The sequence below is a fragment of the Manis javanica genome, chromosome 5 (assembly GCF_040802235.1).
Source record: "Manis javanica isolate MJ-LG chromosome 5, MJ_LKY, whole genome shotgun sequence".
In the NCBI taxonomy this organism is placed as follows: Eukaryota; Metazoa; Chordata; class Mammalia; order Pholidota; family Manidae; genus Manis; species Manis javanica.
The window spans coordinates 29,369,919-29,393,558 of NC_133160.1; the positions used below are offsets into that span (position 1 = coordinate 29,369,919).

The 23,640-nt window shown below is 54.9% G+C and overlaps 1 protein-coding gene and 1 long non-coding RNA gene across 7 annotated transcripts; both read left to right on the top strand.

Annotated features, from left to right (window-relative positions):
- The first annotated feature begins 1,002 nt into the window (after nt 1–1,002).
- Nucleotides 1,003–2,919, top strand: LOC118972254 (uncharacterized). Its single transcript, XR_012131511.1, has 4 exons — nt 1,003–1,168; nt 1,252–1,437; nt 2,450–2,537; nt 2,783–2,919. It is a non-coding gene; the product is annotated as an uncharacterized lncRNA (long non-coding RNA).
- Nucleotides 2,920–2,998: 79 nt separating this feature from the next.
- On the top strand, nt 2,999–23,447 carry HSPA12B (heat shock protein family A (Hsp70) member 12B). Of its 6 annotated transcripts, XM_073236871.1 has the most exons (16): nt 3,164–3,316; nt 3,801–3,822; nt 4,199–4,294; nt 6,265–6,407; nt 7,987–8,046; nt 9,756–9,853; nt 10,884–11,008; nt 15,785–15,971; nt 16,241–16,345; nt 16,666–16,782; nt 18,670–18,844; nt 19,704–19,790; nt 20,238–20,342; nt 20,450–20,708; nt 21,217–21,320; nt 21,933–23,447. In XM_073236871.1, the coding sequence occupies exons 5-16, from the start codon at nt 8,004–8,006 to the stop codon at nt 22,586–22,588; spliced, it is 2,061 nt and encodes a 686-aa protein (XP_073092972.1). In that variant the 5' UTR covers nt 3,164–3,316; nt 3,801–3,822; nt 4,199–4,294; nt 6,265–6,407; nt 7,987–8,003; the 3' UTR covers nt 22,589–23,447. The 6 variants fall into 6 exon arrangements, with proteins under 6 accessions (XP_017535583.1, XP_017535580.1, XP_017535579.1 ...); XM_017680088.3 differs by lacking the exon at nt 3,164–3,316 and having other exon boundaries at nt 3,559–3,822; nt 6,226–6,407; XM_017680091.3 differs by lacking the exons at nt 3,164–3,316; nt 3,801–3,822; nt 4,199–4,294 and adding an exon at nt 3,027–3,153.
- Nucleotides 23,448–23,640: the final 193 nt, after the last annotated feature.

Here is a 23,640-nt window from a genome sequence, read left to right on the forward strand (position 1 = left end):
TAGGAATGGGGCAGTGACCTGCTCTCCCTGAGTCCTGGCCTTCTTGTCTCTACAAAGAGGATGCAGAATCCTTCCCCCTTGAGGGTTTTGTGGCAGGCTAGGTGGCAGGGGGGTCAGTCAACAAGGTCTACCAGTAAGAAAAGCCTCTGTCTTTGTCTCCCTATCTTGGGGCAGGCTGTGGGGGCACCTGTCTTCACCTTGGTGTGTGTGTGTGTGTGTGTGTGTGTGTGTGTGTGTGTGTGTGTGTGTGTGTGTATGTGTGTGTGTGTGTCCCAAACTCTGGGGGAGAGCAGGCAGCCAGGCGTGGGCAGGAGGGAGAGGAGCCTGAAAAGTTCTCTCCACAGCCCCTCAGCACCAAAGAGCCTTAGGTGGCGAGACAACATGTCCCAGAGGCAAAGGGCACCCTCTGCCCTAAACCTGCCTGCTGGTTGGCCATGTCCGGCCAGGCAGCGGGCGCTGGGAAAAGGGAGTCAAGGGGCCTCCCTGAGAGCCCCACCTAGTGATGGCCAGGGCTGGGTTCCCTGAACAGACATAGCACCTACACAGGGTTGAGGGGCCTGTTTCTCCTTGAGGGCCCATGGGAGAGAAGGATGTTGCTAAGCAGCTCAGGGCTGGGGGCTGGCACCAGTGGAACAAAGATTTAGAAGCAGAGAAGGCTGGCTGTTCTCAAAGGGCACTGGATGGGGTTGGAGGGCAGGGCTGGGAAGGGGAGCTTGGGAGGTCGGCGAGGCAGTCCCTGCCCTGGACCACTTGGGTCTTCTCCTGTAAGTGATGGGGAGCCATGGAGAATGTAAGAGTGGTGAAGTGATGGGGCTGGACTTGAACTTTTGAAAGTCTTCTCCAGCTGCACAATAGAGATGGGTTGGAAGGGCAGGGCTGGGAGCGAGGACAGCCATGGGAGAAGTCCTGAGCCAGGACCAGAGGAGGGAAGCTTGGCCTGGAGAGAGGCTGCTCCCAGGAGGACATATTCAGAGGCTGATCCCTCCTGATTCCTGCCAGCTTCCCCCACCCTCCGGAACCCAGGGAGAAGCAGGAAGACAGTGAGGTCAGTGGGTGCGCCCACACTGACACCAGAGACATGGGACTGCAGGAACACAGAGAGGCCAGTAAAGGGCAGGGGCTCTGCAGGACCCTTGTCTACACCCACCTCGGCCCAAACCTGCTGATAGTAAGTGAATCAGACTTTCTCTAACATGGACTGAGGATTCACTGGGATTACTCGCTTACTCTCTGTCCTCTTCTGTCATACAGGGAGCTGCCCAAAAGGTGGGGCCTGTGACTCCCGAGTCAAACTGAGGGGGCCTGACATTGCACGGGGGGACAGAAGACTGCCAAGCAGGAGGGTGTTGGGACCCCCCCACCCCGAAAATGATTCTTCACTCCTGTTCAGAGCCTGTTGCCATGGCCTCAGAGATAGGCCAATCTGTGGAGCTGAGGGTGGGGATGGAGAAGACAGGGAATGGGAAGGCAAAAGAAAAACAAGAGGCAGGCTCTGTTTGAGAGGCCAGACCCTTGGCTCCTTCCCCACATACATGTATAGCCACTTCAACCCTCCCAGGCTTTGTTCAGCCTCTGGGATAAGGTTGAAGGCCGGCTAGCCTCCATCACACACCTGTCACACACTCACAGACAGACATAAGATACAGTGTCACACATATACAGGACACACAAACATGCATAAACATATACACACAGTCACAGACACACGAAGACACACACACCAACAGATACATGCACTCATACACACACTTGGAGCAGCCAGTGGAGGTTACTGATTGGATTCCTCACTGGCTTACTGGCCAGGTACCAATACCCACAACTGTTCAGTACAGTACAGCCCCTACCCCCAACAGGGGGGCTTCAGGGGCAGTGCCCCCAACAATAAGGGCAGCAAACAGAGGAGAGGGAACCCTTTAGCTGCAGAGCCTTTTAGACAGGAGGAGAGGAGGAAGGAAGTATTCCAGGGGTAAACAGCCTCTGCAAAGGTTTGGGATGGGGGGCAACTCTGATGGTCAAAAACTGAGGTCTTTGGGGAGGGGAACAGACAGGAGGCCAGACCCCTTAAGCACAGAGGGACTTTGCTAAGAAGCAGTCCTTGGTCCTCATGCCACAGTGCCCAGCCTTAGCCTCTGCGGGGGGCACACTGGGAAGGAGGGAAGGGGCCATGCCCAGTTCCTGTCAGAACCAGGAGGTGGCAGGGGGACTCAGCAAGTTGGCTGTCTTCGAGGGTCCTAGCAGTAAGGGGTCTCCACCCTGCAAACCTTCTGCTCGGAGGCCACGTCCCAGCATCCCGGAGAGGGCCAGCTCTCTCAAGGGTTAGGACAAGAATGCTGTGAGCCCCCAAAAGGGAAGGGGCTAGGTGCTCCTTTCTAAGGCAGGATGAGTTCTGAGTGATCCACCTGGCAGGGTGGGGCCCCAGCCTGTAAGAACCCTTCCCTTGCTGCCTCAGATTTCACCAAGGACAGAGCTAGGCCCCAGCCTGGGGAACAAGGGCCTGCCCTCACCCTCAGTCAGCCTCTCCTACCTGACCCTTGAAGGTAAGGCTAGGGATGGCGGGAGGGTGGGGTGGTCTGGGGCAGGGGACTGGAGGAGTGTAAGGTAAGGCCCTCGTAGCCACTAGGCTCTCGCTGATGGGCAGGCCTGGGCTGAGCCCCGAGGTGGTCCTGTTGGGGGCGGGGGCGGGGGAGGAGGCCCCTCCGCAGCTGGGCCGCAGGAGGCCGACGAGGGGTCTGGAATTCCTCTTCCCCTCCCCGCATGTTCCCCCCTCACCCTTCTCCCCCAGCCCCACCTCCCGGGCTGCTCGCGGGCGGGCCGGGGAAACGCAGCGGCGGGGCGCAGGCCGCGAGGCGCAGGAGCAGCGCGGGGAGGGGCCCTGGACGCGGGGTAAGGCTGGGCCCCTCGGCGGAGGCCCGCGCAGGCAGGCCCCGCCCCGACCTCGCACATCTGGGCCGGGAGCACGGACAGACCCGGCGGCTCAGCCCGCGCGGCCATCCGGCCTGGAGGAGGGGGAGGGGGCGGCGGGCGGGGCGAGCCCGAGGCGCGGGGCTGGGCGCACGTCGAGGGCTGCGGCCATCGCGGCAGGGCACGGCCACCGGCTGCGCGGGCTCAGGATCCAGGCGGCTGGACAGAGCACGCGCTGTCGGGCGGGCGGAGGTGAGTTCTGGGGCGCGGGGCTGCTGGGCTCCCAGAGGAGAGAAAGGCGACGAGGTTGCTGTCCTGTCCTGCGCTGTTGGTTGAGACCGCACCACACATTTTCTGACCCCGGAGAGCCGGCTGGGGACAGACCTGCAAGTCCGTCTCTCCAGCAGGACTGCAGGTTTGGGAAGGCAATTTGGGCAGCGACCATGGCTCATATCCTGGGCTTTGGGACCCCACACACTGTGCAGAGGTTGGGCAGCTGTAGAGATTCCTATGCTGGCAGGGAGCTGGTGTAGGGTTGGGGTTTGCTCCAGGAAGCCAACTTGTAGAGGTCACAGCCTAGGCCAGAGGTGGAGACCCTGGGGTTGAGAGGGCGTGTGTGTAGGGGGTATCTGGGGTGGGGGGTGCAGTGGCTGCAGGGCCTGTGGTCTGGGAAGGTCGGGAATGGCTGGGTGGCGGGGGTGCCACGGTTCCAGACTGTTAGGCTGGCCTCCTGACCAGGGACCTCTAGTTTCTCTCTGTGAGGCCAGTTTAGGGGCCCAGGCGGGTTGCGGTCTAAGCTCCCTGTGAGGCCAGTGGAGCCAGTCTGTAAAGCAAGCTTGGGTGCAGGAGAGAGCCTAGGAGGGACAGAGCTCTAACGTGTGGACCCCCTGTGAGAGCAGAGGCAGCCCAGAGCCCCCAAAGGTAAGGCTGATGATGGACACTGGTCGCAGAGGATGGGAAGGGCTTTGGCCCTGGACTCTGTGGGACAGAGGTTGTTTATGAACAGGCTGCCCCCATGATGAGGGCCCAGGGGGTGGGGCAGGATGTATGGAAAGAAAAGTTGAGGACAGGGAGGGCGGCCACAGGAGGCCATTTCTCTCAACCCCCTGTGCCAACACAGGAGGAGGCAGGCAGCCTCCCTACCTCACAGCCTCCTGCTGGTCCCTCACCTGAGGGCTCCTCTCCATTGGGTGCCATTTCTGATCAGTTCCCTGAGCCCTGGTTGGCCCAACCTGTGGCTTGGGAGAAATGCCTGTGGCCTCTCTTTGCCTGCTGACAGAGTCCTTTTCCATTAAAGGTCTGGCAGAATGCGAAGCAGAAAACTGTGGATGGGACAGGCAGGGTCCAAGTGAAAGGCAGCCTGCCAGGGAAGGAAGGAGCTGTAAAGCTCTGGGTAGGTCTTTATCCTCGGGGGTGGAGAAGAGTTATGTGTGAAGCTCTGCAATCTGGCAATATCACAACCCTCCCACCAGCCATCGCTCTGGGGTCATAAGTACCCAGACTTAACACCCCAACGCAGGAAGAAATCCTTGGAGAATTCAAATCAGGCAAGAAGTCCTAGGCTTTTGTGAGTCTGGGCAGCACTCCAGGGTGGGAGTCTCTGGTTTTAAGACCTTGTTCAGTCATACCCTGTCCTGGTTCCCAGTGACTGATAGATCATGTCTATTGGTAGAAGTCAGGGCCAGGGGTCAGGGTAATGCTGAAGGTAAGAAGCCAGTATGAGGCCAAGGGGTCAATCCATGGACAAGGTTAGGAGTCAGTCCATGGGCAGGGTTAAGGGCCTATGTATGAGTAGGGTAGGGGTCAGGTTGGGGCCAGAGGTTAGCCTGTGCTTGTAGCCAGGAAATGAAGTTACTTTCTCTGTAAATCAAACTGCCCCACCCGATTATTCTCAAGCCCATAAACATCACCAGTCTGAAATTAGCAGCTCCTGGGGTGGGGTCTACTTCCACCCCAACCCTGCGCCCCTCCCTGTTTCCAGCTGTGAACTCTGCCCAGGCGTAGCTTTGGGGAGCTGAGGTTGTTCTGGGCCCCATGATGAGCATTCCCCTTAACTGTTTCTGGATATGTGAGTGTGTATACATGCTGTGCAAGCTTCCGTGGCTGCCACCCCCTCTCTCAAAGTATCAGCAGGATCCTCCTTCTTTAACACAGATAGATTCAGGTCCTCCCTCCCTCCCTAAAGAACTCAAAATAAGTCTCAGCAAGACCAAAAACTTCTAACAAGAGCAAATTCAGAATCCACATCATGAAGGGAAAGAGCGCTGCTCACATTTGTCCGATTCCCTGCCTTTATCGATCACCTTCCTTACCTGGACTTGCAGGTCTTCACAAGCCTCTTATGTGAGCCATTTTTCAGGAAACACACTTAGGCACAGAGTGGTGACATGATTCACTCCAGCCAGGTACCACAACAGGCCCTTGTCAGCCCTGACACCACAGGGTAGGGGCACTCAGTATGCCATACTCAGAGATGGATGATAGCTGGGGAGATCATGGGCACATGGTTTGGACATAGAATCCAGCTTACAGTGACAACTCCTGAGTCTTTTTTTCCTGGTGGTTCTAGATTGTTTCTCCTCCACACACAGTAGCTGTAGTCCAGAAATCCTCTCATGCATTCAACCACATGTTTCTCCAGCACTTAGTGTAGTGCCTGACACCAAGAAAATGCTCAAAAAGTTTTTGCTGAAAAATCAAAACAATGTACAAACACAGCTACCAGCTTCTGCCTCGTGGTCTTGATCCACTGGTATGCTGTAAATGTTTTACAATCAACTCTCCAAGAGGGAGAAACTACCTGATTTGTAGTATTTGCCAATTTCTGTGGTGTAAATGCTCCCACCGTGGCTGATTTCAAGCTACCAACATAATGTTGGTGAATGCAGAACTTGGAAGAGATGCATGTAATCAGCCCCTGCGAGCTGGTGGGAACCACCTTCAGCATGCCACTCCATTGCCCTGAGCTGGGCTTCTGTCCCTGGCTTACAAAGCCTGCCCCCACCCCCTCTATTTGCCTTCCCTTTCTCAGCATCGCTCTGTAAGTGCCCACCAGCCCCTATCTTTCTCCTGGTTCTGATTGCTGGGCAGCCAACCATGTGCCTCCCAGGACAGTAGGATTGCATGTGTCTGGAAATCTCCAAACTGCTCGCCGTGTGGGAGTATCCTGGACATGTTTGGGTGTCTGTCCATGATGGGGCTGGGTTGTGTGAACTATGCATGAGCAAGAGTGTGTACATGTATGTGTATGGGTGTGACAGTGCCCAGCTCTGTGTCTGCCTGTGTTCTGTTAGGAAAACTTCCTGATCAGGCCACTTGTTACAGAAAAGGAGCGGGCTCTGAGCAGCCCCCACCTTTGTTTAGGGAGGACACCAGGCCCACAGCCGAGGACAGTAGCGTCGGTGATCTGAAGACTGGTCCAGGGACACAATGAGCAGCACTTCTCCAACTTTAATGTGCACTGAGCCACCTGGGATCTTGTTAAAATGCAAGTTCTGACTCAGCAGGTAGGATGCGGTGGGACCTGAGGGTCTGCATTTCTAACAAGTTCCCAGGACCTGCAATGCTGCTGTCCTGAGACTGATCACACTGTGTAACAAAGCTATTGATGACCTGGAGGACACTGTCTCTGGCCTCCAGAACCTCACAGACACAAATTCAAGTTCTTCCCATCTTAGCAAAGAAATGAAAACCCATCGTCCCCTCCTCAAGCCTATGTTCCTCCAGCAGCTGCCCACAGGTCAGCTCTTGATCTTAGCCAAGCTTCCTGAATGCTAGCTCCGTCCTCAGCCCTGTGGTCACTGCTCCTCTCCCACCCCTTCTCCATCATTCCACCCAAATGCCGGCCTGGGTGTCTCCAGTGTCATCCAACAACCTCTAAAGACATTGAGCTTCACATTTTTCTCCTCCCAAGGTCTGCATGAAACCACAGCAGGCATCTCAGCCTCCATGGCCAGCCCACCTTGCTCCAGTCAGTCTTCCCGCGCAGGCTCCCCCTCTTTCTCCCCGTTTCTGCTGTCTGCCAAATCTCCCATAACAATAACTCCCAAACACACATGCCCACCTCAGCTCTCTCTCTGACCGCTCCACATCGCATCTGGCGCAGTGGTCTGTTCTTTCAGCAGTTTCAAAACTGCAGCTGGAGCGCCTGCCCTCTCCCCCTGCCAGCCTGCCTTCTCCAGTGTTCTCCATCTCACCATCTCCTGGCTTCAGTCAGACAGTGTCACCCCTGACACCCTCTCCTTCCTAATGCCCCATGTGCAATCCAGCCATCCTCTACCAGCCCTGTTGATTCTAACCACTAACTTACAGGTCTCCACTTCTTTCTCAAGACACAACCAGCACCATCATCTTATTGCCTGGGACCCTGATAGGCACTGACCAGCTGCAATTCACCTCCCCATGCAGCCAGAGGGACTTCCTCAAACACAGTTTTAGTCAAGCTGTCACCTCCACTCTGTCACTTCAAACCTGTCAAAATTTTCTGTTGCCCTTCATGTAAAACCAAGTCTAAAATAGGCTCTACAATGGCCTGCCTGCAGGGTCAGCCCAGCCTAACCGCTCTCTCCAACCTTACCAGGCTCCCTTTTCTACCCTGCCTGTACCCAGCTGTGATCTTGAGGGCATCCTTTGTAATCTCAAATTTTCACCCAGTCATTATCTGATTAAAATCAGTTTCCCCACCAGGCTGTGGACCCCCGTGGTGGGGACTGTGTCATTCTGGGTCACTGATGTCCCCCAGCACCTGGCACAGAGTGGGCACCCAAAAACATTTAGGATTATCTTGATTCCAACAAAACAACTGTTAAAAAGATTGTGAGACAAGCTGAGATGGTGGAACTGAGCATTAGATGAGATTAGGGAATTACCATTAATTTTGTTGCACATGATAATGGTGGCATGGCAATATTTTTTTTTACAAGACTGTATCTGTTGGAAAGGGATGCTGAAAAATATATTGGTGAAACATGTGTCTTGGATTTGCTTCAAAGGACTCCAGCCAGAAGTAAATAAAGTAAATAAGCATTCAATGAGGGAACAAAGGAACACATAAATGCCATTCTGCTTGTCTGTTCCTGTTCACAGCTACAGGGCCTGTGAAGATGCTGGCGGTTCCGGAGATGGGCCTGCAAGGGCTGTACATCGGTAAGAACCCCCCCAACCTCTCCCCTGACCCACCACCCAACTCATCCCAGCACTGAGACCCACCCACGCTGCATGTGGCCTCGCTCAAAAGAGGTTCCTGAGAGAGAGAGAGAGAGAGAGAGAGAGAGAGAGAGAGAGAGTGTGTGTGTGTGTGTGTGCAGGGAGGGTTGGTGCACACAGGACTGTGAGTGTGTGTGTGTGTGCATGCACACACTCACAGGGCAGGTCTGTTCACGGACCCCTTATGTATCTATGAGTGTGTGCAGAGTGGGTCTCTGTGCACAGGACTGTGTGTGTACGCGTGTTTCATGCAGGTCTGTGTGATGTAAGAGTATGTCTGTCTGTGGGCAGGTCTCTGCACAGGGCTTTGTGTGGGAGTGTGTCTGTCTGCAAGTGGTTCTGCACAGAGAATTCTATGTGCGCCTGCATGTCTGCCTGTGGCCCAGCCTGGGAGCAGGCTGTAGGTTCTCTGCGGGGGTGGGAGGCCAGGAGGGAGGAGGGACACTCCTCAGGAAGTCCACTCACAAAGCCCTGGCAGGCTGGCCTTCCTTCCTGCCTCCCTTCCCAGGCTCAAGCCACAGCAGTTTGGCCCCTCAAGTGGAGCTGGTGGCAGGGTGCAAGGCTGCTCTGACCGCTTGAGAAAGGGGACCCCAGGAATGTGACCGCCATGTCCCTGCCCCTCCAGCACCTCATGATAGACTCCAGCCCTGTTCAGGCACTTCCCAGAGTGTGCCTCATGCCTGGCCCCTCAGATATTCCCAGGGTAGCCCAAGGCAAAGGAAGGCTGGGACCTGTCAGGGCCACACAGAACGGCAGCTGCCAAGGGAGCACAGGCCCTGGCCAGGCTCAGCCTGGAGCTAGGCAGACTGGTTTGATTTGCCCATGGGTGTTCACTCCAGGCCCCATCCGCCTCCCTGGCCAGTCTCCCTGTCCCCAGGCATGATTCTCAGGGAAGCTCCAGTGTCCCTCCAAGGGGCCTCAGCAAAGCCCACACCTGAGGAATGTCCCTCCAAGCAGGTCCCTGCACTGCCTGAACTTCCAGGCCAGGCTGTGGGCTGCTTCTCCCCATCAAAGGTGCACGCAGCTCAGTTCTGGGCCTGCAAGTGGTCTCCGGGGGCCTCCTGCTCCAAATGCTGGTGCAAGTCTACGTGTGTTATGGGGGAGGAGGGCTCGGAATTTGACTTCCTAGTGTTGTAGACACCCCTCAGCTCAGGGCTTGGCTGGAGGAGATGCTACTTCCCTTGATTCTCACCAGGCAGCCAGCACTGACCTGTCCTGGCACTTGGGTGGGGGAGTGGGGGTGGTTCCCTCGGGTCTGATGAGACCCATGTGGCCAATCTCTGAGGCGGCAGGAAGCAGCCCCACCTCCCTCAGTTAGGTCTGCCGTTCTCCCATCTTTTCTGGTTTCCCTACCTCCACCCTCACAGGAGCTCGCCCTCAGTCCCCCATTTCTCCTGCCCTTCTATCATTGGACTGAGTCTCTCCCCTCCCCAGGTGAGGCATGGATAGGTGGCCTCTGATAACAGGTCCTCAGCCCTCCCCGACCTCAGTCTCCTTCCTGTCCTCCCCGGCTAGTCTCCCTCCCTCAGCAGAGTGGTCTTTGTTTTGGCCCGGGAGGGACTGATGGAGAACCTCCCAGTACCAGGCCTGCAGCCCAGCCACCAACCCCCTACCTGATTGTGCCAGAGTGACTTGCCCTCTCTTTGCAGGCTCCAGCCCAGAGCGGTCCCCAGTGCCTAGCCCACCCGGCTCCCCAAGGACCCAGGAAAGCTGTGGCATTGCCCCCCTCACACCGTCACAGTCCCCAGTAAGCCCAGAGCAGGGATCTGGGAGGTGGGTGGCCTGGGTGGTGTGGAGGTGGCGGTCGAGCTCCAGAGGGCAAGGCCTGGTGTCTGGCAGGGCCGGCAGGGCCTGGGCTGGATTGGGGGTGCCGCCATGCCTCCTGCCTCTGCACACGCCTGTCATGTTCCTGGCAGAAGGGGTGACCGTAGGAGACCTTGGACTGTAGTGGTACCAGTTCTGCTGAGGTTAGCCTCATGTAACCAACAACCATCCTCCAGGATGACACCCAGGGGCCACTGTGGCTGGCCTGCCTGGAGCAGCTGTACTTCTGAGCATGTAGCTTCTAGGTCCTCAGAGAGCAGGCCTCCCAGAGTTGCTCCCCCCTCCAACTGCCCCATGCACCACAGCCCTACCTGAATACAAGTTATCTCTGGAGAAGAGGAGACACATTAAAAACAGCTTGGAAACTACTAGTTTGAAGTATCCAGGATATAAGCCCCCACAAGCTCCCTGGGTCGCCCCACCTGGGTGCTCCAGCCTCACCTAGTAATCCAGCATGGGAATCCCCTTGTTCTCAGGGAGCCCAGGCCTGACCTGAGAGAAGTCTGGGACTATTCTGGGCACGTGCATGGGCTTCTCTTCTCTGCCACAAAACAGACAGACACTGTGTCACTGTGGCCACAAAGAGCAAGAGCAAGAGAGGCAAATATACACAGGTCCATGCGCTCCAATCTACTTGCTGGAGTGAAATTGCTCCCAGCTGGGCCCAGGCTGTGACATGGTATGAAGTGGGGGTGGGGCTCAGGCAGCCCAGGCAGATGGTGGGTAGAGAACTAGGAGCAGGAAAGCAGGGGCTTGAGCCAAAAGCTCCAGGGCTACTGGAGAGACCTTGGCATGTCCAGGGTTCAGCCTGGAGCCTGGGAGGCGGCGGAGCCCAGGCAAGCAGGTGGGGCTGGGCCAGGGCTGGCCTGGACAGAGCCAGGGGAGGGGAGGGTCTCACTCACAGTCCGCCTGGCCTTCGGGCTGCTCCCTGACTCTAGGTCTTGCCTTTGCAGAAGCCTGAGGCCCGAGCCCCCCAACAAGCCTCCTTCTCTGTGGTGGTGGCCATCGACTTTGGCACCACATCCAGTGGCTACGCCTTCAGCTTTGCCAATGACCCTGAGGCCATCCACATGATGAGGTGAGGGCAGCTGGCTGGGGGATTGAGGGTGGGCCTCACCCCCTGGGATCGGCCTGGTCTCAGGAATGCTGTCACTGAGGAGACCTGGGCTCTCATCAGAGCTCCTTCCTCCTCTGGTGTGGAGCTCCCCGCGGGAACAAAATGTTGGAGGATGAGCCCCAGGCCTGGGCTCCTATCCTCAATTGGAGCAGCCCCCCGCCCTCTGCAGGAAATGTCAGGCTTTGTTTTTAACTTTAAAAGATTTTATTGAGATATAAAAAACGTACAGTAGAATACACAAATCTCTTTCTGGGCTTGTGGAGGCAGACCTCAGAGACATTGTGGGTTCAATCCAGACCACTGTAATAAAGCGAATATTGCAGTAATGCAAGTCAAATGAGTTTTCTGGTTTTGCAGTGCATATAAAAGTTATGTTTACATCGTACTGTAGTCTGTTAAGTGTGAGACAGTATTATGTCTAGAACAATGTGCATACCTTAATTTAAAAACACTTTATTGCTAAAAATGCAAACCATCATGTGAGCTCTCCGCGAGTCATTATCTTCTTGCTGGCAGAGGATCTTGCTTTGATGTTGACAGCTGCTGACTGATTGGGGCGGCAGTTGATGAAAGTTGGGATTGGCTGTGGCAATTTCTTAAAATAAGACAACAGTGAAGTTTGTGGCATTGACTGACTCTTCCCTTTCATGAATGATTTCTCTGGCATGTGATGTTGTTTGATAGCATTTTACCCACAATAGAACTTCTTTCAAAATTGGAGTCAATCCTCTCAAAGCCTGCCACTCTTTAATCAATTAAGTTGATGTTATACTCTAAATCCTTTGTTGTCATTTCGACAATATTCACAGTATCTTCACCAGTAGATTCTATTTCACAAAACCACTTTCTTTGCTCATCCATAAGGTGCAACTCCTCATCCATTAAAGTTTCATCATGAAGCTGCAGCAATTCAGTTACATCTTCAACTCCACTTCTAATTCTAGTTCTCTTGTTTCTACCACATATTCAGTTACTTCCTTCCTGAAGTCTTGAGCCCCTCAAAGTCACCAATGAGGGTTGGAATCTATTTCTTCCAAATTCCTGACAATATTGATATTTTGACCTCCTCCCATGAATCACAAATGTTCTTTTTTTTGTCATGACAATTGTTTTTATTTTGGTATCATTAACATATAATTACATGAGCAACATTGTGGTTACTAGATCCCCCCAATATCAAGTCCCCCCACCTACCCAATTACAGTCACAAATGTTCTTAATGCAATCTAGAATGGTGAATCTTTTCCAGAAGGTTTTCAGTTTACTTTGCCCAGATCCATCAGGGGATCTATGGCAAAGTAAATATGCCAAATAATCTATGGCAGCTCTAGCCTTACAAATGTGTATCAAGTAAGACTTGAAGTTCAGAATTACTCCTTGATCCATGAGCTGCAGAATGGGTGTTGTGTGAGCAGACATGAAAATATAACATTAATCTCATTGTCCATCTCCATCAGAGCTCTTGCATGACCAGGTGCTTTATCAATGAGCAGTAATCTTTTGAATCTTTTCCTTTTTCAGCAGTAGGTCTCAATAGTGGGCTTAAAATATTGAGTAAACCATGTTGTAAACTGTCATCCAGGCTTTGTTTTCCCATTTTATAGAGCATAGGCAGACTAGATTTAACATAATTCTTAAGAGCCCTATGATTTTCGGGATAGTCAATGAGCATTAGCTTCAACACAACTTCACCAACTGCATTAGCCCCTAACAAGAGAGTCAGCCTGTCCAGCTTTGAAACTTTGAAGCCAAGCCAAGCATTGACTTCTCCTCTCTAGCTGCAAATATACTTTCCAATATAAGAATGTTTCATGTACATTGGAGATCTGTTGTTTAGTGTAGCCACCTTCATGAATTATCTTAGCTGGATCTTCTGAATAAGCTGCAGCTTCTACATCAGCACCTGCTGCTTCACCTTGCACTCTGCTGTTAGGGAGATGGTTTCTCTTTTTAACCCTCATGAACCAACCTCTGCTGGCTTCAGATTTTTCTTTGCAGCTTCCTCATCCCTCTGAGCTTTCATAGAATTTAAGAGCATTAGGGCCTTGCTCTGGATTGGGTTTTGGCTTGAGGGAATGTTGGGGCTGGTTTGATCTATGCAGACCACTGAAACTTTCTCCATATCAGCAGTGAGGCTGCTTCCTTTTCTTATCATTCGTGTGCTCACTGGAGTAGCACTTCCAATTCCTTCAAGAACTTCCCTTTGCATTCATAACTTGGCTCACTGTTTGATGCAAGAGGCCTTCCTCTTGGCCTGTCTCAGCTTTCAACATGCCTTCCTCATCAAGCTTCATTATTTCTAGCTTTTGATTTAAAATGAGAGACATGGGACTCTTCCTTTCACATAAACACTTAGAGGCCATTGTAGAGTTAATAATTGGCCTAATTTCAATATTGTCTCAGAGATTAGGGAGGTCTGAGGAGAGCGAAAGAGATGGGGGAATGGCTCGGTGGAGCACTCTGAACAAACACATTGATGGATTAAGTTCACCATCTTTTAAGGACGTGATTTGTGGTGCTTCAAAACAATTACAATAGGAACATCAAAGATCACCAATCACAGATCAGCACAACAAATATAATAATGAAAAAGTTTGAAATACCATGAGAATTACCAAAATGTGACACAGAAACATGAAGTAAGCAAATGCTGTTGGCAAAATGGTGCCAATAGACTCGCTCGACACAGGTTTGCCACAGACCTTCAATTTGTAAAAAACAGTATCTGTGAAGCCCAATAAAATGAGGTATGCTTGTACACAAACATGCACACGTGTATGCACATATAGGTGGGGTGTTTTAATAAAAGCGAGATATTATACAACTTGCCTTATTTTAAACTTTCAACACTGTTTTGTAAATGTTTCATGTCAATACTCAGAGCCACTACTTTCTTTTAATGGTTGCACAGTATTCCACAGTCCAGGCGTGTCATAATTCATCCACTCCTCTATTAATACTTTTAGGTGTTTTTTTCCTCTAATTTTTCACTGTAACAAAAGTGCTATGGTGAAAAGCCTTCCTTGAAAACTTGTGTTGGGATTTCTATGCGGTAGACTCCTAGAGGCAGTTTCTAGGTCCAACATCTCAAATGAAAAGCAAGGACACAGAAGATCACAGGGTTAAGTGAGTTGACAAGTTAAAAATTTATTATGAAAGAGATGTTTGAAAAATTCATTCTGTTGTTGAGTTTTGTTCAAACAAAACATTTGCTTGACACTGCCCTACAGACCTCAAGACACTGATTCTTTGTATGTATTTGAGTGGGGCTGTAGCCAGTAGGTGGAAGACTCCTATAGAAAACCCCAAAACTCCCAACCCAGACTGGGATGGGGGATCAGGGGGCTTCCCCAGGGGCTGGGAGGCTGGATGGAAGGGTGGATGGAGAGACAGACAGAAAGGTCACTGCCCCCACAAGGGACCTGACCTGTGTGAGCCTGGACTGTCTTCCCCCTTTCTCTGCTCCCTCCACATCCATTGAGGCTACAAAGGCTCTGGGCACTTACAGCCCTCTAGGTGTTACAGGGCATCCCAGCTGGCACGCTTGTCAGCACACACTGCTGAGGCTATGCTGGGCCCCATTCTGGGGCTGAGGACACCGTCTCTGTCCTGTGGAGGTGACAGTCACAGGAACTAACTGGGGGATATCCTGGCCTCCTCCCAAGCCCTCCCTATTCCTACCAGTCTCCAAGCCCTGTCATTTCTATCTCCCCAGTATCTCTGGAATACTCATCCATTGCTTTCCATGGCCAGCACCCCTAAGTTCAACCCCACCCTTTCTTACCTGGACAGTTGCAGTAGTCTCCTCCCTGGTTTTCTTCCCTATCCTCCCTTCCCTCCAGTCTATTGCTAAATGAGGACCAGTGACCTTTCTATAGGAAAATGTGGACATGCCTCTTCTCTTCCCTACTTAAAACTCACCAGATAGGTCTCTGATATGGCATTTGATGCTCTTCCTTATTTGACCTTAACATTCCTGCATTCTCTCCTGCTGCATATGGAGCCAGTTCTCCCTGCTCTTACACACCTCTAACTTCTGTACATGCTGTTCCTTCTGCCTGGATTCCTAGTTCCTTCTCCAAAAGGTCGTGGTGGTGAGTTTGGCCTAGAGGAGTTAGGGCATCAGAGCAGGCCGAGGAAGAGGAGGCAGGATTTGCCCGGCTAGTGAACCAGGTAGGGAGTTCTAGGTGGGGATCTGCAGATAGGGAGGTTTGGAATCTCATTCAGGTTTGGGGATACTACCAGGGGTGCAGTCGACTGGGGTATAGCTGCTGAGGTGGGTCAGATAGGAATGATCATGAATGCCTTGAAGGAGCTTGGCTGAAGGAACTAACCTAGAGGAGGGTGAACTGGCTGGCTGGGAGGGAGAAGGCCTCTGCCAAAGCCCTGGAGAGAAATTAGGAGGCCATATGGGGCAGGTGTCGTTAAGGGAACAGGGAGGTGAAGCCAGATGGTGTCACCTCATGGGAGGAAACAGGAGCTGAGAATGTTGCTGGGTCCCATGGCTCCCTGGAAAGGGAGGACCCAGGGAGCAGCATTTATGGAGATGTAAGTGGATACCAAGTTCCATCTTCATACAAACCCTAAGAAGTAGGCACTATTATTATTCCCATTTTACAGATGGGAAGACTGGGGCTTGGGAGGCTAAGTGGTCACAAAGCTGGTTGCAGAGCCAGTACCCAGCCCCAGGAAGGGAATATTCTCCATGACCACGCTGACAGCTCTGTGCCTCCACAGGAAATGGGAGGGTGGGGACCCAGGTGTGGCCCACCAGAAGACCCCCACCTGCCTGCTTCTGACCCCAGAGGGAGCCTTTCACAGTTTTGGCTACACCGCACGCGACTACTACCATGACCTAGACCCTGAGGAGGCGCCGGACTGGCTCTACTTTGAGAAGTTTAAGATGAAGATCCACAGTACCACTGTAAGTCACATTCTGGCTGGAACCTGACTCCAGCTAGGGAGGTGGGGCCAGGAGGGGAACAGTCGGGGTTAATGGAGGTGGGCAAAGCTAAAGGGTGAGGACGGGATGGGCCTGGGGGGGAGGGGCTGGGGACAGAACTAAAGTGAGATTAGTGACAGTGGGATGATGCCAGAGAGGGGAAGCACCAGGAAATGGGGTGATTTTTAGAGAGGTCATTGGAAATGGGGGCAAACCTATGGCCTCCTGCAGCCACCTTGTGCCCCTGCCAGGATCTCACCTTGAAGACCCAGCTGGAGGCTGTAAATGGAAAGAAAATGCCTGCCCTGGAAGTGTTTGCTCATGCCCTACGCTTCTTCAAGGAACATGCCCTTCAGGTGGATTACAGCCCCGCCCCTGGGACCCAGGACCCTAAGCCCATCCTGTCCCCTCAATTCATACCCTGGCCATCCACTGAGTAACCACAGTCAGAGGTCAGAGGTCATCTTCTCCAGTCCACTGCTTTCCACTCTGGTAGAGCCTGCACTGGCCATACTGGTGCTGGGGCTGGGGGTGGTGAGGGGAGAGTTAGGAATTCTTCCCAGAAAGCTGGGAAGTCCTTCCTGAGGCTGGGTTAGTTACTCCAGCTGCCACAGAGGACTGAAGACAGGCTCCAGCTCGAGGCAACCATTCCCCACACTGCCCTCTTCTGCTCCAGGAGCTGAGGGAGCAGTGCCCATCGCTGCCAGAGAAGGACACGGTGCGCTGGGTGCTAACGGTGCCTGCCATCTGGAAACAGCCGGCCAAGCAGTTCATGCGGGAGGCTGCCTACCTGGTGAGGATCTGCAGGCAGAGCAGTGGGTGTGGCGCTGGTGGGCCACATACCACCTTCACCCCACTGCCCTTGGGACCACTGAGTCATGGGGTCATCCCCTGCTAGGCATTTTGGAGAGTTGTTGCCCCTAGGAGAGGGGGTGGGCCTGCAGGAACAGAGAGCAGAGGGACGAGAGGCACAGCCCAGGCCAGCTTAGCCAGGTTCTTAAGTCAGGTTTCCTAGAAGCAGAGCCTGAGATGGGGATTCTTGATCATGGGGTCTAGGGAAGGACTCTCAGGAGAAAAGGGAGTGGGGGAGGCAGGACAGGAGAAAGGGCTAAGCAGAATCCAGCTTTCAGCCTGATGGCACGGAGAGCCCTGGAGGGGAACTGTACCTTGGTGTTGGCCACACTGGGCCAGAGCACTGGCTTTTTGTACATCCATATCAGGCCATCATTGGTTGCTGGGGAAAATGGGAGAAACCTCTCTAATGAGGTGGTTCCTGTTCAGCTGAGGGCAGTTTTCCAGAGAAGGGGGCAGCTGTGAGCCAATAGCAGCCAACACACAGGAGCTGGGCAGGGCACCACTAACAGCCACCTCAGCTGGCATCAGTACCTTCAAGACCCCACCACCACCATGGCCCCAAACACTGTAAGTTCTTGAACAGGGGAGATAGGACTGTGAAACTATGAAGGGAGGTGATTTTGCCCAGTGTTCACTGGGTTTCCTACCATAAGAGATGCCCAAAGGCCTAGAGAAAGAGGGGTACAGCACAGGCATGCACCCTCTCCAGTGCACACAAGATGCGGGAGGGAGCCACAACCTCCCAGAGCAAACTAATTGTTTGGTCTTGCCCCTAGGGCCTTGGAGCACACCCTAGGATCTCCAAAAGGGATCTCAGGCCTACCTGTGCACCCCCCTGAAGGATACCAGGGCATCCAACCCCCACACATACACCCATGGGCCAGGCTCTCCCCAGGTGCCAGGTCTGTAGGGGGCTCTCCTCGTCCCTGGAAGGAGCCGAGCCCAGTGGGCAAGCCCTCTGCAGTGACCAGGATGAAAGCAAGGCTGGGCCCAGCCAGAACAAACACCCCGCCCCTAGTGTCCCCAGTCAGTTCACCCGCCCTGCTTCCTCCCACACTGCTCCCTGCTGCCAGCTCAGGAAGGGCTGGCCCTGGGCAGGAAGACTCCCTACCCACCCATCCCCACCCCTGACCTGGTCAGAATCCAGGGGATCCCAGAAAACTGTAAAGTACTTCCCAGAGGGGTCCCCTATCCTAATGCAGGAAGTGACAGATCCCAAGGGTTTTCTCCCCTATCTGGCCTGCCTTGGTGCCTGGAATTTCACTGTTAAGAGTTTATTTCTTCCTATATCAGATTCCCTGGGAACAAAGTTCTGAAAGTGGGGAGGCTTGTGGCCACTGTCTGACCCCAGCCTAGGGGAGGAAAAAGGTTCAGTGAGCCAAAGGGGATCCCCCCCCACCTCTGATGGATGGTCTGCCCATTACTCACTGTGCTAGAGTCCCCACTAGCACCCTCGGCCAGTCCCCAGATGGCCAGCCCTGCACCTGTGAAGGGGACCTTGCTGCAACCCAGGCTGCCTAGGCAGTTTAGAAGGACAGATCCCAGGTGTTTTACGTTTTCACTCTGTCTAGGGTCTCTTCTTGCTGGGCAACCCCAGGGTGTTCCTGGCCATGGCCATGCCCTTCCTCAGCCTGGTCACAGGGTAACTGTGGAAGCAGCTCCAAATTTGTGCAGCATGGAGACAACTGAGAGACCTAGAATGGATGGAGTGTGATGGGAAGGAGGTGGGAGCCCTGCAGGCCCTGGTTTCCTGCCCCAGGGTGTCATCTTAGGTATGACACTTGACCCATGATGCTCCCTGGCCCTGCCCAACATCCATCTCCAGGCTGGCCTGGTGTCGAGAGAAGATGCAGAGCAGTTACTCATTGCCCTGGAGCCTGAGGCTGCCTCTGTCTACTGCCGCAAGTTGCGTCTGCACCAGCTCAGGGATCTCAGCAGCAGGGCCCCAGGCAGTGGACGCCTGGGCGAGCGCCGCTCCATCGATTCTAGCTTCCGGCAAGGTAAGCTGCCCCCAGGGGCACTACCCAGTGGTGGGCCTGGAGGCACTCACCCTTGGAGGGTCAGAGGTCACTGAGGCCATAGGCTCCACCACGTCCAGCATGAAGGGGAGCCTCCCCCAACCCAATCTGAGAGGGCAGAAACATCCCTGGAAGAGTTCAGTCTGAGGGAGAAGCCACAGCCCTGACCTCGGGAAGCTTAATCGAGGGCAGACATTTCATCTTGCCCTAGGGGAGCATTGTCTGAGGAGCACAGATCTCAGCCCAGCCCTGAGTCTGAGAGCTGGGAGAGAGCCTATCCTGGGGGGAGGTGCTGGGGTCCTGACAAAGGAGGAAGTCAGCCCCCCACCCAGGCCAAGGTGAAAGTCTTCAGGAGCTTCCTCCTGAACAGCCAGTGAATTAGCCACCCCTCTTCCGGACATCCGCTTCAAGCTCCTGCTGCTGGACTTGGGCACCCAGACAGCTATGGTTAACCTGGGTCACCATCCTAGGTGACAGCTCCCATGATGGGGTGAAGTTCCAAGTCCTGAGCTCCCCTGGGTTTCCCAAGACCTCCCAACCCCACAGCTCCTCCAAAGCCTGATCTTGCCATGACTTGAGCCCTCTGCCTTAAGGGAAGGCCCTGCGGCCAGAAATACTTGGGCTCTGTCGTTGGCTATAGCCCCTGAGATTACCTATGGGGTTTCTCAGGACCCTTTGAGGTTTTCGCACTGCCCTCTCCCACTTGGGAGTGGAGCAGGAGTTTGAGGAGAACTGGCTGCCCCAGGTGCTCATGGAGGGCCCTGGTGGGAGGACAGGAGTGGGCACCCTAGGGGAGGCACCTCCTTCTAACCTCCCTGTCCTGCTATCCCTCGACCCCCAGCCCGTGAGCAGCTGCGGAGGTCCCGCCACAGCCGCACTTTCCTGGTGGAATCTGGCGTCGGGGAGCTGTGGGCAGAGATGCAAGCAGGTGTGACGGATGGATATTTTTTGGGCTCTGAAGGAGCACCGTATGCTGATAGGGGGCAAGGGAACATTCACCAAGTCAAATCTGCCCCAACCCATTGAAGCCCCACCTCTTCCTCCTCCATTAGCTCTACCTGATCTGGCTGTCCCCTCACAGTCACCTGAATTCACCCCACACACAGCTGCGCCCCTAAATCCCACTCCTCCCAGGGATTCAACGCTGGGAGTTGCACAGCCCTGGAAACATGTTCTCCCACACCTTGCGCCCCTACCACGCGAACTGAGGTTCAATCACATGAAGCCCCTTACAACCCACCCTCACCCCAGTTCCCCTGCAGGCAGGGCTTGGGACCTCAGGCAGGGCTGGACACTGATTGAGTCTGGAGGGGGCGCAGAACTAAGCTTAGGTGCAAGGCAGCCCACGAGTGTATGCTCACACTCACCACCACAGGAGACCGCTACGTGGTGGCAGACTGCGGGGGAGGCACGGTGGACCTGACCGTGCACCAGCTGGAGCAGCCCCATGGCACCCTCAAAGAGCTCTACAAGGCGTCTGGTGAGTAGTCTGGCAGTGCCCTTGATACCCAGTGCACCCTGGCCTGCCAACATCCCCTGGCGGCAGAGTCGGCGCTGAAGCCAACTTCGCCCCATGCCCCACCGCAGGCGGCCCCTATGGCGCGGTGGGCGTAGACCTGGCCTTCGAGCAGCTGCTGGGCCGCATCTTCGGCGAGGACTTCATCTCCACCTTCAAAAGGCAACGGCCGGCAGCCTGGGTGGATCTGACCATCGCCTTCGAGGCTCGCAAACGCACTGCAGGCCCACACCGTGCGGGGGCGCTCAATATCTCCTTGCCCTTTTCCTTCATCGACTTCTACCGGAAGCAGCGAGGCCACAACGTGGAAACGGCCCTACGCAGGAGCAGGTGGGTCTGGGGAGCGGGGACTCAGGCAGGGTTTATGGAGGGGGAACGCTGCTACGAGGGAGGGTGTGGGCCAAGGGAAAAGTGGGGGTGCACCTGATCCACCCCGTGCACACATCATGCCAGCCCCAGTGGGGAGAGAGGGTTGTGAGTACCCCAGCTGGAATTTGTAGTCCAAATTCGGGCAAGAGAATCTTGGGCCCTGGAGGAAAGGCCGGCATCTCTCTCTTCCCCACTGCCTGCAGACACGCATGCACACACACACACACACACACACAAACACGTGCCAGCCAGTGCGCCATGGTTCCTCTGGCCAAAGGCAAAGGGAGGCTTTTTCCTGGGTTTTCATGCCTGGAACTGGAGCTGGCCAGCAGCTAAAGCTCCTGAGAGAGGGCTTGGGATAACATACAACATGCCATCAGTGCCCAGGCACATTGGCCTGGAGGGGAGGGGTAGAACTCCAGACCCTGACTGATCCGTGGGCCTGTGCCTCCTTCTTCGTCATCTACAGTGTGAACTTTGTGAAGTGGTCCTCACAGGGAATGCTCAGGATGTCTTGCGAGGCCATGAACGAGCTCTTTCAGCCCACGGTCAGCGGGATCATCCAGCACATAGGTGAGTGCCTGAGCTTAGGTCCTCCATTCACCCCACATAAACACAGATGAGGGAATAATTCCCATTAGTGCCCGCCTGGAAACCTCCACACGTCCATTCACTGGAATGAGATCCAGAATCATGTGAAACACCTGGAGGACGCAGTGAGGTGGAGAGTAAGAGCTAGTAAGGGTGACGTGTAGTCTGGCCAAGTTAAGGAACCCGTGGTGCCTCAGGTTCCTCATTTATAAAAAGGGGCAATAGTATCGCATTCCCAAAACTGTTATCATAGGGATTTAAATGAGCTACCTAGAGAGTGAGCACAATGTCACGCACACAGCAGGCAGTGGGTATTTAATAGGTGTAAAGGCATATCCTTATCTCACACCCTCCACATTGGCAGGCGAGCAGGAGGGAGGGTAGTGTTGGGGAGGCAGAACCCAGGAGGACATGTTTTTCTCCCCCAGTACCAGGCTACCGTTTTATAGTGAAATGGCTAGCTTCTAGTTGCCAGGAGGGTACAAAAGGACAGAAGGGTAAAGGGGTGGTGCCAGTGGCCGCATAGTGATGGCCTCAGCAGCTCCAGCTCTCTCCCTCCCCTCCTTCCCTCCTTCTCTTTACCCCCACCCGCAGAGGCGCTGCTAGCGCGGCCCGAGGTGCAGGGCGTGAAACTGCTGTTCCTAGTGGGCGGCTTCGCTGAGTCGGCGGTGCTGCAGCACGCGGTGCAGGTGGCGCTGGGCGCCCACGGCCTGCGCGTGGTGGTCCCGCACGACGTGGGCCTCACCATCCTCAAGGGCGCGGTGCTCTTCGGGCAAGCGCCGGGCGTGGTGCGGGTGCGCCGCTCGCCGCTCACCTACGGCGTGGGCGTGCTCAACCGCTTTGTGGCTGGACGCCACCCTCCCGACAAGCTGCTGGTTCGCGACGGCCGCCGCTGGTGTACCGACGTCTTTGAGCGCTTCGTGGCGGCCGAGCAGTCGGTGGCCCTGGGCGAGGAGGTGCGGCGCAGCTACTGCCCGGCGCGCCCGGGCCAGCGGCGCGTGCTCATCAATCTGTACTGCTGCGCTGCCGAGGACGCGCGCTTCATCACCGACCCGGGGGTGCGCAAGTGCGGCGCGCTCAGCCTCGAGCTGGAGCCCACAGAGGGCAGCGCCAACGCTGCCGGCGCGCACCCTGGACGCCGCGAGATCCGCGCCGCCATGCAATTTGGCGACACCGAGATTAAGGTCACCGCCGTCGACGTCAGCACCAGTCGCTCAGTGCGCGCCGCCATTGACTTTCTTTCTAATTGAGGGCGGGCAGGCGCGGTGCCAGGCCCCGCCCTCTTTCGGTCTGGGGATCTGGAGAGCAGGCTCAGCTCGGCTCTGGCAGAAGAACCTGCTTGTTCTTGTGTCAGGGCCCCTTTCCCCCGCCCTCTTGTCCGGGGAGATGAGGTCGCAGGACGGGTGGGGACATCCAGAAGATTCTGGCTTTGGGATTGGGTCCTGGTCTGCTGACTGTAAGGCTGAGGGGTCTGCCAAGGACTGAGGTCAAGGAGCTAGATTTTAAGAAGGCACACCCGTAGGGAGCACGTGACCCTGAAGCAGCGTGCATCAGAGACTGAGCCCTGGCCTGAACTGGGGGTGGGAGTTGGAGGTGGGAGTGAAAGCCGCTGGGAGAGGCCAAGCAAGGCCACCAAAGGAGGGGCAGCAGGATGAAGATGGGTGTGCAGAGCCCACGCCTGAAGGGCCCAGTGCACTGACTGATGGGCTCAGCCTGTGTTGCAGAAAAACAGAAGCTGCCCGGAGAGATGGGTAGTAGGACCACCCTGGGTGTGGTCTTGACCACCCAAAGATGACTGTTAAATGTAGAAAGGGCTGAGCAGGAGAGGGCACAGGGTGAAGGCACTTAATGAGGGGATGTGGGGATGCACTTGCCCTTTCATTGAAGACAAATGACCCAGCTGGGTAGATGGATGCCCCACTTTAACCAATCCCAGCCACAGAAGGGCATCGAGGGTGGGGTGGGGAGGGAGGGCAGAGGGAGCCCTGAGGACTGGTCCCAGCACTGCCATCAACTTAGTGTGCCATGAGGACAGTCCCTGCCCACCAGACATGCAACAGCCCCACCTGCCTGAGAACCCAAAGGTGACAATAAAGCCTTTATGCTCAAGGTGAGGCCATAGCCTGCTGGTACCTCACAAGGGGGGGACCCCAATAGCGAGGTAGTGGAGGGCGCCTGGGTTTGAGTAAGAAAGCAGATAGCTGGAAGCTGTGCACAGGGCTGGGAGCTGACCAGGAGGGGGTGCTGCTGTCTCCCTGTCACGCATCCCTAACACAGAGCTCCCCCACTCCTTCAGACCTCT

Coding starts and splice junctions, on each gene's coding strand:
- HSPA12B (XM_017680094.3), top strand. CDS start 8,004: ATGCTGGCGGTTCCGGAGATGGGCCTGCAAGGGCTGTACATCG. Junction 16,346..16,665: donor TCAAGGAACATGCCCTTCAG/GTGGATTACAGC, acceptor CTTCTGCTCCAG/GAGCTGAGGGAGCAGTGCCC. Junction 20,709..21,216: donor ACGGCCCTACGCAGGAGCAG/GTGGGTCTGGGG, acceptor CGTCATCTACAG/TGTGAACTTTGTGAAGTGGT.